This window comes from Phaeoacremonium minimum, assembly GCF_000392275.1.
Source record: "Phaeoacremonium minimum UCRPA7 unplaced genomic scaffold PA7_03_scaffold_149, whole genome shotgun sequence".
NCBI classification, from domain to species: domain Eukaryota; kingdom Fungi; phylum Ascomycota; class Sordariomycetes; order Togniniales; family Togniniaceae; genus Phaeoacremonium; species Phaeoacremonium minimum.
In genome coordinates, this window is record NW_006921056.1 from 161107 (window position 1) to 178840 (window position 17734).

Genomic DNA, 17734 nt, shown 5'->3' on the forward strand with positions numbered 1-17734 from the left:
AGCGTGCGTCCCAACGTGTCGGGTCAAGACAGTCAAGGCCGATCTGGTTTCAGTTGCCTGCATCAGTTGTTCAGCCGACTGCCAAGCATGAGGAAGCTTCTTCTTATCTTTATCTGTGCTTCTGCCGTTCTAGCGAATGCAGGTACTTTGACACATCTATAGATCGGCTCCTATTACCGCAACATCGTACGGCCTAGTTAGATAGTTCACTCAGCAGGAAGCAAGAATGATGTAAGTGCTGTTGCCAAGCTTCTAAGCAACTTAATCATGTTTGGATCTATGAGATGGGGCAAGAGCTGTGTCGTACGTAATTCTCGCTTGCACTCAATTAGGTGAATTCAAGGCTACCTTCAGTCTACTAAAAACCGTCGTCTTAGATCTCGAGAGGAGCTTAGGAGCCGGCCCATATAGTTCCCACCGAACCAACACTAGTGCATCCGTAACTGACCGGGAACTTACTGAAGTAGGTAATTTTCCTAAGCGACAAGTCCGACATTTCGGCATGGGTACTGATAAGACAACTGCCAAGCTGTGATAAGACAAGATGTTGCCGTCTTCAACATCACTAATAGCTATTGTCCTGCCAAGACACTGGAGACCCAGAGAAGGGAAAGCTCTGGGCGCCAGCTCATTGTCTAGTTGTAGCCTGCATAGCACGACATCACCTTCTGAGTTGCCCAGAGATAAGACATTGGAACGGTGGAGCGCCTTGTAGTACCACCTTTGCAGTCGTCGTGCGTTTATGCGGGGTTGGAATCGGTGATCGCCTCTTCACCGAATAGACATGGCCCGCACTGCACGATGGAATTCCTGTTCCGGTCATTGGGACTATGGAGATAGCACTCGAGTAGCGTTGAAACGAGGCTGGCAGCTCAATGCACTCCACTGTGGCCCTGACTATATATAATGGCCATGTCCCTTTTTAGCCATGGCGTGTTGTCGCTACCACGACCACACCTTCCGTAACTTCCGTAAGAATTGGTTGACAATATGCTGCCTCGATTCTTCACCCATATCGCCCTGGCACTGCCTCTGAGTGCACTTGTTGCCCAGGCCAAGTGCGGCTCCGACTTGGAATGGATATCAACCGATTCCACGTTGCCAAAAGTAGTGTAAGTTCATCGTAGTCAGGTCTAATTTCTTTCCACGAGCTGATATTGGTATAGAATTTACAGCGCCGGGGGAACTATTCTATCGGCGTCGAACTATAGCCGTCTTGACAACATCAAATATGGTTCCGGAGTCGGCCCTACTCCACAGGAGTTGATTGGAAACGTCTCGGAGGTTCTGAGTGTGGCTCAACTTGCTGTTGTCAAGTTTCCAGCATCAGGTGGTAGCTCTGGTCTAAACTCGTCGCTCTTTTTGAATATCAGCCAATATGCGAACCGTCAACTCTGCTCTGAGGGATCTGACATTGCTGGTGCGATCATGTTTCATGGCACAAACACTCTTGAGGAAACGGTAAGTGACTATCTGTAGTCAGTGAGATGGACTAGTAAAGACTGACAAGAATTAAGGCGTTTGGTGTTGACTTGACTCTGAATTGCTCTAAGCCTTTCATTGCTACGGGTGCGATGCGGCCCGATACCTATGTGTCTCCAGACGGTCGCTCGAACTTCTTCCAAGCCGTTGCTGCTGCTGTCTCACCGGCTTCCCGCGACCGTGGAGGTCTGATTGTTTTCAATGATAGGTAAGCTCCCTTTAAGAGTGACCATATCTGCACCTGATTCTGTGGATCCTGTGTGCTCGACTGCTCATACAATTGCTTCAGGATCACATCGATCTTTTACTCGACTAAGACCAATGCGAACACTCCCGATACGTTTAAGGCTCTTGAGCAGGGGAACTTGGGAGCTTTCCTTGGAGGACAACCGTATTACTTCTTCGACCCGGCGTATCCCACTGCTCGCCCCTATTTCGACGTGAGGAATACTACGGAACTACCTTCCGTGATTATTCTCTATGGTCACCGTAAGTTTTACACAGACTGCCAAGCCTAATTTGGCCCAGGCACTGACCGTATTCAGAGGGCTTTGACGCATCTTTGATGTATGCGGCTGTTGCAAACGGGGCAAAGTACGTATTTACGAAAACTATGTTCTATTTGATCGTGAATTAATTCGGATTTCTCAGGGGCTTGGTCATTCTCGGACCTGGCGCTGCTCAACTCAGCCCTAGCGCCAAAGCAGCCGCTACAGATCTTTTCAGCAAAGGAATCCCGACTGTTTCAGTTCCACGACCAGTTACTGGTAGTGGTATGCCGGATATCTACCCGGGCCCTGTGTAAGTATCCTCTTCCTTAGTCGTATAACGGGCTTGATGATCAATGTATTATATACCTCTATCATGAACACTGGTGTACTGATTTGTTCTAGATTCTATGCATCCTACTTGGGCGCCGAGCAGGCAAGAATTGTCCTTCAGCTCGCCATTAACGCTGGATACACACTTGACCAGACCAGAGACCTTTTCGAAGATCCGTTGAGGAATGCTATATATGCACCTAAGATCAACCAAGGCTTCTATTACACATCATAGGCAGCTATGTGCGGGTAGAAAATTCGCGGGGCAAAGACGTTCACGAGGCAAGTCTGTGAGACTCAAGGAGCCTAAGCCTACACAGAATAAAAGCAGCTGCAGTGATACTTCTATAATAACAATTAAGAGCTGCGGAAAAGTCTTTCGAGATTGTGACAGCCAACCAAACTACCGTCGTCTACTGTAACATTGAACTACGCAACATGGTTTGTGACTTTTGCTCCAGACTCCAATCGACAAGATGGTATAGGAATCTATTAAAGATGCCGAAACTACATATACTATAGTTGTTCGGTGGGGCGATATACTCACGGAGGTATATACCCGGGTGTTACTTGATTCGGCTATGTAGAGGAGCACAATTAATACAAGGCTCTTGTCCCGGCAAGCTCTCGTTTCCCAGCGCAGATTAGCCAAATTGCTCTACAGAAGCGCACTGGATGCTGCAATGTCCTGGCCTTGGGCTTTTAGCCATCTTCACTCTCAATATCTCCGATTGACCCGTGATGGCGACACCTCGGACAATGCTGGTTGTTCGCGGGGATGTGGATGTTTGACAACGGTATATCTATACTTCTAACATCGGAGAAAGTTTACTTCCCCAAAAAAACAAGACCGACTCTGCCCTAGTATCTGCTTGGTGTTGTGTGTAGCATCATCACAAGGAGCGTATCTGTTTTGTTCGCCGTCACGATGTTCACCTTATCGTCTCTCATGGGCACTTTGCCTTTCATTTTCTCTCTACCAAGTCTTACCATTGCGGCCCCAATCGAGTCCCGACAGACAGCTGGAACACAGGTCGTAAGACTTGCGTCGGTTGAGAATGTCGCGGTGCGCTCGAATGGACAGATCTTGGCGACAAATATGAACAGCGCGAACTTATATTCCGTAGACCCCGTTGCTAAGACTTCGACTACCGCGGTAGTTGTGACGGGTGCAAGTGGTTTAAGTGGCATTGGCGAGGTCACTCCGGATGTTTTCGCAGTCATTGGAGGGAAGGCCATCTACAAGGTTGACTTTACTGGAGGAACCCCAAAGTCAAGTCTTATCAAGGAGATTAAGGAGGCCAACAACTTGAATGGGCTAGCGGTGTATGATAACACGACTGTCCTGGTTGCCGATGCCGGAAAAGGGAGCGTATACAAATTCAGCGTCACAACTGGTGACTACTCAGTTGCTCTGTCGGATCCTACAATGGCCCCGTCAGGAGGCATCCCCTTTGGGATCGACGGTATCAAGTATAAGGACGGCGTGGTATGGTATACCAACATCTTCAAGAACAGTTTCCACAAGGTCTCTGTCGACTCGTCTGCAAAGGCCACAGGAGCTGTAACAACATTGTGGACGAACCTGATGGGAGATGATCTTTGCTTCGGACCGAATGGGAAAATTTACGTCGCGACAAACGGCAAGAACTCTCTGGTTGAGGTCGATCCCGCTGTCGGAAAGCCAACTGCTATTGCATCAGTTACTGGATCTACGTCGTGCGCATTTGGACGAACTGATAAGGATAAAAACATCGCTTATGTTGGCGCGGGTCAGGGCATATATGCCGTCACTGTCAGTATATAAATGGACATCCTATTCATAGGTTATAGAATATACACGACTGGGAGTCTAGTATATACCTATCGCAAATGTGTGAAGCGATGTTCAGTGTTCTTATCATCTTTGAGACGTAACTAGGTCTGGAAATGCATCGTCAATCGGATATCAATTCCTATAGATAGTCCACCAAACCAGCAACCTTAGCTTCAAAGACACCAGTAAATGGACCCTTGTACACACGATCGTATAATACAAATTACCGAGAAATTGTCTTCCTGAGAGGAAATGATACGCTCTCGTTGTCTCACCGATTTGCATCTTGATTGGATGCTTGATAGGCGGGGGTGGCTGAGATTATCTTAGCAACTTCTGGTCCAAGAGCATCCCAAAAGAAGTAACCATGATGCAATAGGTATTGCGTGATCCATGCGTTACTGGCGGAATTGAGCTGAAAAAGTGATGTCTTAAGAGCCAAGATAGTCCTGATATGGAAATGGATGAGTCCATATAAAGACATGAGAGGATCCGAACCCAACGGGAGCGCCAAATTTTGCGTAGTCTCCCCTGAATCTAAATCTAAAGACAGCCATTATATCTACACTATTCGCCATGGCTACCTCTGGAACTGCGACGGATGGTCTTGCGCACAGAAATGCTGAATATGCCAGCAATTTCACCAAAGGCGACCTAGCCTTACCTCCTGCGAAGCAATATCTGGTCTGTGAGTGATTTATCATCAATCCATCTTGTTTACTGGGGCTCATGGATTACTAGTAACTTGCATGGACGCACGCATTGATCCAGCTGCCGCTTTTGGCATTGAACTGGGGGACGCACATGTCATCCGCAATGCGGGTGCGAGTGCCAAAGACGGACTTCGGTCCGTCATCATTTCACAGCAACTCCTCAATACCAAAGAGATTTTGCTTGTCAAGCATACTGATTGCGGTATGACGACTTTCAAGAACGAGCAAGCTCACGGTCTTGTGGCAGAGAGGCTTGGCGATTCTGCTGCTACAGAGATATCGACGCTAGATTTCTTGCCGTTCCCAGATGCTGACAAGGCTGTTGAGGACGATGTCAAATACTTGAAGAACCACCCGGCCATCCCTAAGGAAGTGGTAATCAGCGGCTGGGTGTATGATGTGAAAAGCGGAAAGGTCAATCGCATCGTCTAGCTTGAACGGCTTTGAGATTAGATTGTGGGACATGATACTAAGAAGAATCGTCTTTATGAATTGCGAGAGAATGGCAAGGAAGCACTGGCTGAGTATCTTTTTGTGTCAATCTTCTGTTGTTTGAGGTAGGTAGGTACGAGGAGCAAGCGGTTTGATAGCTTTCGGGAGGGGTGATATCGTTTTTGTTTGACCGAAGACGATTCGTCTAAAGGGTTTAATATCATGATTTAGATTAGTGAATACTTATTGCATTCTCTTCTCATGAGGGGACCAATGGCCTGCTTGCTGGGTAGATACCTCTTTGCTCAAGCCTGTCTTTGTGTTGATTCAAGCTTTATACAATTCGATCACTTTCCAGACATGATCCCCTTCTCCAACTTCTTGACCTGAAGTCAACTTGCCCTCGGCATCGATCGCTGCCGAGCAAGGTAGGTTACCATGGCCGACCTTCAGAGATCTCTTCCAACCGCTTTCGGCACTCCATTCCCACCTTTCTGCTACGAACGCCTCTTTTGTGCGCATGACTCCCTGGCAGAACTTTCCTAATCGGACAACAACACCACGAGTGCCTGAAGTATCATCATGGAGCTGTAAGGCAGTACATCGAACGGTGCCGCTATCTTCTGTCGATATTGGATCATCGTCTCGCCACAGCTCCTCATAGTCAGTCTCCAGTCCGGTGGCAGGATTGACCATTCTTCCCTTTTCAAGCGTCAGGCCGTCCGGCTGGGGAAACATGTCGCCCTCATCATTGGCGCTTTCGGCATCCGGAAAGCGGGAATCGACCCAGTGCGCCCAGCGAGAGTGGCGTACGCTGTTTCCGTGACCATCGTCGCGCAGCTCGGACGAGGATGTGCCGGCAATGGCCCAGTCTAATTGATCCAAGGGTAGCGGTTCATCACTGACTGGGGGCAGCGAACCGTCTGGCTGAAGCAAGACACGGATGTCCACGAAACGCCTCTCTGGGGAGGTGAGCACGATGGTTGAGGTTGGCTCACTCGGAGGATCGGGGAGCCAACGGATATGCTCCCGGATTGAAATGCTGCCCATGGATGTTTATGGCCCCTAGTAGACGCAAGAAGGTTTCTGTGAGGCGATCCGGTATAATTCCTGCATGTACATCTCCCTTGAAGGTTGACGTACGAGGGTGCAAATCCCGCAGTTGGCTTTGCTACCCAGAGCCGTGGGAACGGGCGGCATGGTGGGGCTCAGACGCATCGCTAAAAGCGGATGCCGGCAGTTGCTCTTTAGCAGTTCTTAAATACGCATCTCCACCTAAACAATAATTGAAGCTTTCAGATGGCGAAATCGAAGATGCTGTATACTCGAGGGCGATGTGATGCCCGCTTGAAATTCCTAAATTCCGTGTCTCCCGTTCTATTCATAGCCTTCACTGTCGAGACACCCATAATGCTCTACCTAGGTAAATCCTCACCTCACAGTGCTGATCAATTTCATGTAAGAGAGGCAGGTTAGCGGCGACTTGAGCTGTCAACTCGGCCCAAGATCAGCTCTGGCTACGTCATTAATATCTGAAACGAAACGGGCATCCCAACAGGCCCCCGAAGCCCAACAATGCCTGCCACGCGTCAGCTCAGGTGTCAGTCAAGCAAACACTTTTAACAAGACGACGGGACAACAAACTCGGCACTGTTTGACTTGTGAACATGTGACAGGCAGGGAATGAGGGATCAGGCAACTAACTCTTGACGCAGGTACATTCTTTATAGAACTGCTGTGTTCCTGGATGGCGCCTACTCCATCTCAAGCTACCTATTCATTACACACACAGATTCCGACTCATCGGATCTATGTAACACCACCGCTTCGTCAGACATCTATACATCTATGCGCTGCTCAGCCATGAGCTTGTCGTCTAATTAGTCACATCGCCAAGATGATTGGCACTTCCATTTGGGAGCTCGTCTTTATACGCGCCTGCATCTTCGTGATCCAGCACAGCATCCCCTTGGCAGGCTGCATCGCCTTCATCCTGCTGGCTACGCAGTGGCCGAGCATCGCCTTCTGGGTATTTGGCTGTCTCTTCGGGCTAGATCTACTGTACTGCATCTGCCTGTACCTACCTTTCAAAGCTCGCTTGAGTGGATTGGCAAAACACCCCCAACTCCACTCGCGGTCGGAGCGAGATGCCCTCTTCCGTCAGTGCTGCGAGAACATTCCTGACCCCGAGCGCTACCTGCGCCTGTGGTTTCTCGACGCAGACCCAGCAGACATCAAGCGGGAAAACGTGAGGGATCTGTTCCTGTGGGCTTTCTTCGATCGTGGTACGGTGGCCGACCCCAATGCAGGCCATGATGCGGAAGCTCCCGAGACCCTCCAGCACGAGCTTGACGACTACATCGCCCGGACCGAGCAGCTCCTTGGTCGCCCGCTGAAGCCGGGCAGGGGTTCTGCGGTTCCCCTGCGCCTGACAATCGACCTCGTTGAAACGCGCTTCAGGAGTCTCTGGTGGTATGCCGTCGTTGGCCTTGTCGATTTCGGGACGTACTCTTTCCTGATCTGGCACGGCTTCCACTTCTACAGCCTGCGGGCAAAGAAAGCACTGGCTGTCTTTCCGACGCGTGTGCCGGCTTTACTACCCACCCTCCCTGGCAAGTTGAGAGTGTTGAAAGCGCCCTCTGCGTCCAGCGAGATGAGTTACTGGTATCGCCCACACACGTCGCCAGATACTCTACCCGTACTGTTCATTCATGGCATCGGCATCGGTCTCCACCCCTACACCAACTTTCTGTCCGAGATCCCAGATGGGACCGGAGTCATCGCCCTCGAGATACTCCCCATCTCCATGCGTCTCTCCTCTGCGCCTCTTGCCCAGCCAGAATTCCTACACCACGTGCGGCAGATCCTGGGCCACCACGGCTGGGATCGTTTCATGATCGTCAGCCATTCCTACGGCAGCGTCCTGACCACGCACATCCTGCGGTCTGCCGACCTCGGGCCACGCGTCGAGGCGGTCGTGCTGGTGGACCCGGTCAGCCTCCTGCTGCATCTGCCAGACATCGCCTACAACTTCACGCGCAGGAGGCCGCGGCGCGCCAACGAGTGGCAGCTGTGGTTCTTTGCGAGCCAGGACCCCGGCACCGCCCTGGCGCTCGGGAGACACTTCTTCTGGAGGGAGAATCTGATCTGGAAGGAGGAGCTGGTTGCGCCGCTGGATGCGAACGGTGTTGGTGCGTATTCTGACAATGGAGTCGTTGAGAGTAGGCGCACGCAGGACGTGCAGCGGAAGAGGAAGGTGGCTGTCTGCCTTTCCGGACGTGATCTGATTGTGGACACACTCACCCTTGCCCAGTATCTCGTTGCAGACCGGGGACTGAGCCGTCTAGAGCCGCATAACGAAACGGACTTGGCTGAACTGTTGATGAGCGAGGAGAGCCAGGCTGCTGATGGGGGTGATCCTGGTGCTGGTGGCTACATGACGAAGTTGGGGATAGAGGTCCTGTGGTTTCCGACTCTGGATCATTCACAGGTATTTGACAAGGAGAGAGATAGAACGCGTCTGTTGAGCGTTGTCAAGAAATATTGTGGCGTCTGACAAGAGAGAAGATATAGATCGTAAGGGCGGCATAGCATTGCATTAATACCCCTTGTAACAGAAAGAGACAGATGATTTGTCCGAGTCTGTAGATTCAATTTACACGCCACTTCGAGAGTTTAGACACCAAGATGAGCAATTGCAGGCGCCTCTCCACTTTGTTATACTGTAGACATTTGCACGATGTATTATACATTCTTCCCCCTGGGCCTGTCCTCGATCTGAGGGCCGCCCCAACTTGTCAACGACACCTCCACCGGCACCGGGCCGCTGCGGATGACGACCCACACCATGTCCTCGCCCTCAGACTCGTTGAGCGCCTGGTGCTCCGTCCAGGCAGGGACGAACGCAAAGTCTCCCGGCACGAGCTCGTGACGGGTCGGTTCCGAGTTCTCATCGGCGGGACTGGTGAGGAGAACGCCACGGCCGGAGACGGCGTATATTATTGCATCTACAGAGTTTCAGTGACCGGGGCAATGGCAATCGGTGCTTGCGGCTTACCTTGCTCGCCGTGGTGTTGGACAGTAGAAGCCGACTTGGGCTTGGCAGTTATGACTGGTTCAACTAGTTACTAGGCCTACGAGACACTGAAAGAAAAGAGATACATATGCTTTGCGTGATGGCCAGAGCAGGGCACATGTACGCTAATCACCTGGCTGGGTCGACTTACCTGACGCGCACATCTTGTCAGTCTTGTCTATTATGGCATCTTTGCGCGTGAGACGGGTTGCTGCTATTGACGGCGCAGGTATTGATGGTGTCGAGATGTCCCCGTTGCCATTTGGTGTCGAATCTTTCTCGGCAGATACCTCATGATCTACCAGGAGTATTCGTTGCTCCTCTGTAGACTGCAGTTGCTGTGATGGGAGAGGGATTGTCTTGAGATCGGCTGCCTTTGCGATGTGAACGGACGAGGGCATGATCATGGGTAGGATGTCCTGAATGAAGGGTAGAAAGGACGCCATCCTGATGCTTCCCTGATTCCCTGTCCGAGAGCGAAGCTGTGTTCTTGCTTTCTCCGCTTGTGAGAAGGCGATGTTGGTAGATAATGATCTTGGCGTCTTCTCTAACCCTGTATGTTGACGATGTTGAGTTGCGGGACAAGTCTTATAAAGGGCAACTAGACTAATTTGGCTCTCTGGCGCGCGCGCGCCACGTCAACAGGCGAGTGACTAGGGATGTTCACTCCAAGTAGGGATAAGATGAAGGTAGAGATCTAGCTGTCGCAAGGCCTTCTACAAAGACTACGTTTTTGGGGAGGCGGTCGACATGATAGAGTCAACGCAACCGAGCTTCCATCATGAGGCTCTTCAGATGCCAAACCCTAGGGCGGGCGGATTCACGTGGACCTGTGTGCTGTGCATTTCTGCAAGGCTTGACTTAGCCCGAGTTGAGGATCAACTAGCTACTTTAGGTATCTACAAAATTCGTTCCAATCGTGTTCTGATGACTGACAAGCATTCAGCTTTCATGATCTTTCTTATAAAGAAATAATCTCTAATCTCTTGTGCAGGGATGGTCATTTTCTGTAGTTAACGAGGACTCTTTCGGGGTCGAGTTAAGTGGATGGGTAATTGAAGTAGGTATTTTAATTGATCCTCGTAGGCTCCCGAATACCTACAGTAGTTGCGCCAGAATGTGAGTAGACCCAAGCTCGCCTGAAGCCAACTCCTCTGCTCTTCTTTTCTAATGTTGAAATCAGGAGTGCCGAAAAGTCAAGCAACATACCCAGAGGGATCTTGTTTGGGCTATGAATGTACATACAGAGATCTCGTGCATCAGCCGCGAGAAGACCAGAATTGAAGGTACCACGGGAGGTAGATGTTGAAGATACCCAGCTAATTATAGAGCAGGCTGGCGCTGGGATCCCCCGCTTCGGAATGTCCTGATTAGCACTGGTACATGTAGGAATGTACCGTACCAGCTCGCTGGATGGGCCTTCCAAGGTTCTGCCGGCCCGCCGATATTCGCATCTCGCATCTCGCCATTCACCACTGCCGAGAAATAGAGAGTTCCCTACTTGCCCCAGCATCCCTCGTTGTATTTTCCTGTCTCCTCTCCCCCCTCCGTCTCCATGATCCGACAAGGCAAGCTGTTACGATCTTGCTTCTATAGGCCGCCGTAACTAACATTGATCTGAACGGCTCCCAACATCGCGATCAGAAGCCGCGAGTCCAGTACTATGTAAAGCAGACAGACACCTTAGGCTATGGTAGCTACCCGATCTTGAGATATCCCGAACTAGCGATAGCGGCATCGACACGTTATCGATATCCTCCCAGTCTTGAGCCCCTCCGCTTGTTGCCCGCCTCGTCTCAGGACTCGTGAGACCTTATCGAGCTGCCGGCTGTCCACGTCTCTGGAATAATCAGCGTCCAACTCGGCAGGAGCAGGGCAGAAACTCCTCACCAGCTTCAATCGACAGCGATTGGCATGGCCGAAACACCACAGCCTAATCATGCTGGCGGGCTCGATTCCTCCGGCACCCAGCCAGCTCAACATCCGGGAGACGGTGACATTGCGGCCAAACGGAACATGCCCAAGCTGAAGTATGCGTCAGACGAGGGTTTGAGGAGCTACAGTGACCGGCATTACATCTCCGCTGGAGACGACGCCATCGCCAATGGCTATCCCCGCTGCGATCACGATTGTGCGACAGGTATGTCCGAATTGAAGCTACAAGGAGACCATGGCGGCGATGCTGTGGTCCAACAGCTCCGCAGCCATGACCACGGTGATTTCTAGACTTCAATATTTCTTCTGGGAGAGAGAAGCACAGACTGATGGAGATAATTACACAGGTTCGACTTCAACACATGCCCATGCCCGAGACGGGTGCCACCTCCCCGCCCTCCCCTCCGAGCTGATAGACAACATCTTGTCCTACCTCTCCCCGCTGGACCTCCTCTCTCTCTCATTAACGTGCCATGTCCTCCACGCTCATGCCACCGATGACCACCTGTGGCACGCCCTGGTACAATCGCACATCCCGGGGATGGCCATCACGACTCCGTACCCCTGCGCAACCTTCCGCGAGCTCTACTCAGCCCACGATCCCCGCTGGTTCCTGCCCCGCTACAAGCTCTGGTTCTGCGATCGTGACCTGACGGGGAAGCTCATCATTGTGCGTTACGACCAGCGTCGAGGCTGCATCGAGGGATATCAACTACTGGCCACCAGCAACCGCACGACGCATCAGCAATGGGGCGCGGATAGCGAGGTCATTATACATGCTTTCGAACCAGAAGTCAAGCTGCATCTGGACAAGCCCGTCCTCCAGCTTCGGGCCCATAGTCTCGAGAATCTGATCCGTGCCAAGAAGGCAACGACTCCTGTGTTTAGTTTTGCGGGACCGTCGAGATTCTCAAGCTCGTCATCACTACAAATAAACCGCTTCACAGCAGAAATACCCATGCCACTCGATGATAGGCCCACAGACACCATGTTCAGCAACTTCATGCTTGCAAGACCCCTGGCCAAGAACCTTGTCGATGAACGGCAGGGCCTGCCTTTCCCATATGGCAATGTCTGGCCACCACCGGCCATACCTGCGAGACACCGAGTGGCCGCCGCGAGCCTCTACCAGCGGGAGGGCGGCGAGCTTCTTGCCTCTGACGACAGGCCAACAGGGCGGGCGGAGATGAGCGACCAGACATTCCGGATCCGGAGCTGGATGGAAATGCGGCCGGCGGGTATGCGTGGGGTGAGCTTTGGCTGGGTCGGGCCGACTCTGCTCGACCGCCAGAACGGAGACGAGGACGAGGTACTGGAAGGTAATGACGACCGTGCTGCAGGGCCTTCAGGGAGCGGGATTAGCAATGTCCATGGACAGGCGTCGCGGCCGTGGAGGCCGAATTATCTGCACACTCAGCCCTTAGGCACGCATATTGGGGAAGAGATCACCACGTTCTCAACGCTTGACCCTGTCCTGTACACGCCGACGGCGGATATGCCGTGGCGCGGGATCTGGGTCGGGGACTATAGTGGGCATGGGTGCGAGTTTCTACTCATCAATCAAGAGCACAGTGATGATGATGTCAATGCCGGCGCGATGGAGCGAGAAGAAAGCGAGACGGAGGAAGAGTTCGAAAAGAGGAAGGCTGACGCCAGGATATACCGTGGACGCTTAGAAGCCGTCAAGCTGACTGGGGACCCTAATGTGCCACGAGGCGAGTACACCTTCGTGGCGGACGACCTTGGCTCGAGTGGCTTCGTTGCTATTGTGCAGGACGAGCCATTCCGTGGGGCGAGGGTTGTTCGAAGTAGGGGGCACGTCGCGGGGACAGGGTTCCTGAACGGTAAGTCTTTCACGATTTCTTGCTCAATGCTTGTCACTAACGTGAGTGTAGACACATATATCGAGTCCCAACTACTGCTCATATCCCCTAACCGGCTGGCTCAGTACTGGGTAGGATTCGGGCATATAAGCTTCTTTGAGCGGGTGGACGTAGATAGCTTTCTCATCCCCTAGATCCACGCTGGACATTCTGAGGCTTTCATGTTGCTAAGCAATTAGGTCAAAAGAACCTAAAGACATGAGATAGGGATAGATGAACTCCCAGAAGGAAGGGATTTCAAGGGTATCCGGAGGGTTGTTTCAATTAAATGCATGAGACGGCGTTGAAAGCGACTCAGGATGAGGGTAGGAATAGTATTTACAAGGGGCTTTCCATCTATACCATGCCGGAAACCACACAATCTTTCCTTTATGAACTGACCGATTTGTGTTCGGAGTATTTTACCATGCAGCGAATGAGATGGTGCAATGATAGCAAACTTACAGCACCAAAAATGGTGCCGTAGGTTGTTCCTGGAACTACCAATCGGGTGCTGTGTTCAACCCCGCGAAAAAATTGCCGCTAAAAAGCCCTCCAGAAACGGACGATTTTAAGCATTTCGAGTAACCGACGTCATTGAGTACAGTCGATGAAGGTGTTCGATGCCGTCACATGCAAACTGCCAATTGACAACATTCTGAGCAAATTCTCAGGGTGAGAGTGTCTCTTCAAATTACCACGATCAACTTGCCAAAAACGGCTGCATTCCTCACGCATTTTCATTGTTGCAGCTACTGGCTCTCACTCACACCGCTCCCGCCACTGAAAGAATCTTCACTTATACAAGATAAATCGAGGAAATTGTTGAGAAAGAGCCGCATCGAGATATACATTACGTGGACGGCAATTTTCTTTGTGCAAACGCTTCACATATAGTTACCCTACTATACTGTACCACATCATCCACACGCCCATCAGGGCCATCACCGAGCAAGATGGCTCATCACTACGTCCTGCGCGTCACGGCCGGACCCAACTACGACTTGGCAGACCATACCGAAGTCCCAGTCAACACGTCAAAACCCGTCAAGATCAACACTCACCTCATTGACGCAGAGCTAAACGTCCGCGTCCAGAACTACCGCGGTCTCCCAAGGCAGTCACCGTCCACATCGCCATACTTCTCAAGCGAGCCACATGCCACGGGCGGCGACCAGTACAGCATCGCACTCCGCTTCACGCCCAAGAAGCCTACCAAGGCGGCCTCGGGTGACAAAGACAGTGACGACGAGGAAGCACAAGGGATCTCGGCTACTGATCTCCAGTGGGGCAATGACTTCGACCACCCCATCCGCGATCGTCTCCCTCCCGGGTTCGGCACCGCCATGAAGATAGTGAAATGGTGGATCGATCCCGGTCTAGAAGGCGACCCATACGCCGACTCGCCGTATCTCTACGGGCCGGCGCTCAGCTCCTTCAACGCCGTCCACGTCGGCGAGGGGACGTTCGACGAGGACAAGGGCGGCCTGTGGTTCGAGGAGGGCGGCGACGACGACGGCCTGGAGGCGAGACAGCGGGTTGGCGCGCCCGTCGACAACAAGGGCCGCATGAAGTGGGCGCTGAACGCCGACAACAAGGCCAAGTGGGTGTGGGAGTACGGCCGCACGTACGGCGTGGATTTCTTTAACCCGTATCTGGACTTCTCCGAGTTTGCACTGCGGCTGCCTGGCTTCAACCTTCCCATCATAAGATATTGGGACGGTCAAGGACTAAGGTGAGTTTGGTGGCTTGTTCCCCCGACCTCTCCATCCTCATTTCTATTTACATGTCTTGATTTTCCGGGGTTGCTTTCATCCCCAGTGATTGTACTTAGGGGACTAGGCAAGTGCCACAATGTTGAGACCTCCACACCTACACTCATCAGCAAGGACTGCGTCTCATTGTTTACCACGTCTTAGGCCGGAGATGAAGCGCTCACACCAGCTTAGATACGTGCTGCGGAACCGCGCTACCGAGGAGGTCTACCTCGTGGTCCTGTTCACCCTATACCTAAAAGAGGACGTGAACGAGGACGGCTCGCTGAAGCCCGAGGCGCTGAAGGCGTATACTTCTGGCAAGAAGTTCCAGAACAAGGCGGCAGAGGGGTCGTCAGCTGAGGATGATCATGCTAAGACGGACGAGAATTTTGACCATGACAAGGCATTGGATGAAGCGAGGAGGAGTCTGAGCCAGGTTGATGTCACCGCCACTGAAGAGACTAGTGCAGATGATGTCGATTAGATAGGGGCTTAAAGGCTATTTTTTCACCTTGAGTATAGAATTCAAGACTTTCCTGGCATGGTTAATGGATATATACAAAAAGAGTTCCAATGGATAAAACAGAGGAGTGGGAGCGTGGTTCAGCATGGGTATATAGCGAATGTGTATCTTTAATAAGCCATTCGGCATCTGTCAATTATGATATTTTACAACCCGCAGCTCAATGACTCGGTCCTACAGTGACGCCAACCAGCATGGTAGCCCAATGATTTTATACCAAATCCTCGATAGACTTGCCGATGACGCGGTGATTGATGTAGCCTGCATCAGGTGGTGGTCTGGGTCTCCCATGGAGGCCAACACGGACTTTGTACCGCAGGGGATTTTCGTGTCACGGTGACAGAAGTAGCTCGACGCGGTGTCGAACCTCTACTCAAAATTTTTAATAAGGCGTGTCGTTCGACAGCTTGAATCTCGCCACTTCTGATCCTGACGGACTGCCTTGAACAAAATGCCCCCGTCTTGACTATTCAAATTTGTTTGTCATAGGTCTGCTTCTGTTGGCCTGTCTCATGTTTTCTCAAGAACCTGCAATATCGTTAGCAATGTACTGATAAGACATCATTTGACTTGAGACTGACCATTGCGAATTTACTCCGCCTCCGTATCCTTTCACCGTAGAAGACCAGAACCCACGGGACAAGTGTCAGTCCCATTGCGATGCCACCGAGCAAGCCACCAGCTCTATCGTTCCCAAGATTCTTAAACATCATCACCGTCACCAGAGGGAACACGCCACCAAGTATGTTCCGACAGAAAGACTGTGCTGCAAGGGCAGATGATGCGTATACGTGGTACACATCTGCGAGGTAGTTAAATGTGGCAAGGTAGACAGAGAAGATTCCCATCGTGGCGAGACAGATTGCGATCGCGGGAACAATCCATGGCGTACCGGAGTCGGATGTGAAGCCGAAGATGAACAGGCCAACGGGCAGGAGTGTAGCTGTGATGCAGGTGAAGTACAATCTTGACTCGGGCACCTCGACAGGGAAACGCCGGCGCATGAAGCTCCAAAACCGCTCCGTTCGGGTCAAGGGCCCAGCTTCATCCCAATTTTCAGCTCTCCAAAGCGGATTTCTAAGAAGATCGTCCTGCCAGACACCAATGACAGTGGAAAGGAAGGATCCGACCATCATTGCCGAAAACATGTAGCCACATTTTTCGATGTTCCAGCCGTAGATGCGATTGAAAACGTAGGGGATGGAGCCGAAGGTCAGGTATAAAACAGCCCAGGCAAATGCAACCCACAATGAGAAGAAGAAAACAACAGGCTCTGTGAAGAGTAGGTGGAATGGCCTCCAGATAGAAATCGAGATCATAACGGCAATGGACGACCGCTCCTCGTCTTCTTTGACGATCCATCGTATCCTCTGTAATCTCACTTGGGATGAGTCGCCAGCTCGGGCAGGCGCATCAATGCGTTTCTCCTCGTCTTCTTCTACTTGTGGCGGGGCGTCCAAATCGCTCTCGTCATCGTCGCCTGTGTCTTCCTCCTCGACGACCCAGACTCCAAAATAACCTGCTCTCTCTCGCTCCTCGTACCATTTATTCAAAGTTTTTGCCTTTCGTGAGAGGAGGACAGAACCCCGAGTTTCCTTGAAGAGAGTCACCAGCGCTACCATCAGAATACCGCCTGCAATAGCTTGGTGCCAGAACACCCATCGCCAACCGCCATATCTCCCCTCAATTCCCAGCCGATGTACGATCAAAGCAGAAACGAGTGGACCAGCGCCTGTGCCCACCAAAACGAAGCCGCTAAAGACAGCCATCGGAGTGTTTCTGCCTTGGGCATGCCACAAGTCGGCAATAACGCCGCCCACCATGGTACTAAAGACAGACCCTCCGACGCCAACGAGGAATCTTGCGATCAACATGCCAGCAAGGTTAGGAACAAGGCCACAGACTGCCTGGAATAGAACGTAGATCGAGCCGGAGACCACGAAGACAGGATATCGACCATTGATCTCCGAAAATGGAGCCAGAGCCATGGGTGCAAGTGCGAAGCCAAGACAGAAAGTTGTGATACCGACCAGTACTGCTAATTGGGAGGTTCCAAACACATCTGCCATCATGGTAGAGGGAGGGGAGTAAGACCCTGCCGAGTAGGCTGTGAGGAAGGTTGCGATACATGAGAGAGCGAGCAGTACATGTTTCCGGCTTTCTGGCCAAAGGTGTGGATCTATGAAGGGTACAAGATCTGGCTGAGGAGGTGCCTCCTGTAAGGACGTCGATGAGGTTCTCGGCGTTGTGTTCGGCGCGGGCACTGGGGTCTTGAAGGTCAGGTACATGTATGTGACGTCTGACTCTGCGATTTGGTC

At 51.7% G+C, this 17734-nt stretch overlaps 7 protein-coding genes across 7 annotated transcripts; 5 read left to right on the top strand and 2 right to left on the bottom strand.

Annotated features, from left to right (window-relative positions):
- Positions 1-1076: 1076 nt before the first annotated feature.
- On the top strand, positions 1077-2538 carry UCRPA7_2126 (putative l-asparaginase protein; the record flags this gene model as incomplete). The annotated part of the gene is made up of 7 exons (XM_007914701.1): positions 1077-1112; positions 1261-1461; positions 1518-1690; positions 1772-1971; positions 2028-2076; positions 2134-2283; positions 2376-2538. The coding sequence occupies 7 exons, from the start codon at positions 1077-1079 to the stop codon at positions 2536-2538; spliced, it is 972 nt and encodes a 323-aa protein (XP_007912892.1).
- Positions 2539-3231: 693 nt separating this feature from the next.
- On the top strand, positions 3232-5264 carry UCRPA7_2127 (putative carbonic anhydrase protein; the record flags this gene model as incomplete). The annotated part of the gene is made up of 3 exons (XM_007914702.1): positions 3232-4098; positions 4669-4807; positions 4861-5264. The coding sequence occupies 3 exons, from the start codon at positions 3232-3234 to the stop codon at positions 5262-5264; spliced, it is 1410 nt and encodes a 469-aa protein (XP_007912893.1).
- A 1897-nt stretch (positions 5265-7161) lies between these two features.
- On the top strand, positions 7162-8820 carry UCRPA7_2128 (putative alpha beta hydrolase fold family protein; the record flags this gene model as incomplete). Its single annotated transcript, XM_007914703.1, has 1 exon — positions 7162-8820. The coding sequence occupies one exon, from the start codon at positions 7162-7164 to the stop codon at positions 8818-8820; it is 1659 nt and encodes a 552-aa protein (XP_007912894.1).
- A 188-nt stretch (positions 8821-9008) lies between these two features.
- UCRPA7_2129 (putative cupin domain-containing protein) lies at positions 9009-9503 on the bottom strand (the record flags this gene model as incomplete). Its single annotated transcript, XM_007914704.1, has 3 exons — positions 9009-9271; positions 9322-9375; positions 9491-9503. 3 exons carry the CDS (start codon positions 9501-9503, stop codon positions 9009-9011), a joined length of 330 nt encoding a protein of 109 aa, XP_007912895.1.
- Positions 9504-11253: 1750 nt separating this feature from the next.
- On the top strand, positions 11254-13291 carry UCRPA7_2130 (putative f-box domain-containing protein; the record flags this gene model as incomplete). Its single annotated transcript, XM_007914705.1, has 4 exons — positions 11254-11479; positions 11622-12593; positions 12699-13118; positions 13170-13291. 4 exons carry the CDS (start codon positions 11254-11256, stop codon positions 13289-13291), a joined length of 1740 nt encoding a protein of 579 aa, XP_007912896.1.
- An 801-nt stretch (positions 13292-14092) lies between these two features.
- On the top strand, positions 14093-15377 carry UCRPA7_2131 (putative f-box domain containing protein; the record flags this gene model as incomplete). The annotated part of the gene is made up of 2 exons (XM_007914706.1): positions 14093-14871; positions 15056-15377. 2 exons carry the CDS (start codon positions 14093-14095, stop codon positions 15375-15377), a joined length of 1101 nt encoding a protein of 366 aa, XP_007912897.1.
- A 549-nt stretch (positions 15378-15926) lies between these two features.
- UCRPA7_2132 (putative drug transporter protein) lies at positions 15927-17488 on the bottom strand (the record flags this gene model as incomplete). Its single annotated transcript, XM_007914707.1, has 2 exons — positions 15927-15944; positions 15998-17488. 2 exons carry the CDS (start codon positions 17486-17488, stop codon positions 15927-15929), a joined length of 1509 nt encoding a protein of 502 aa, XP_007912898.1.
- Positions 17489-17734: the final 246 nt, after the last annotated feature.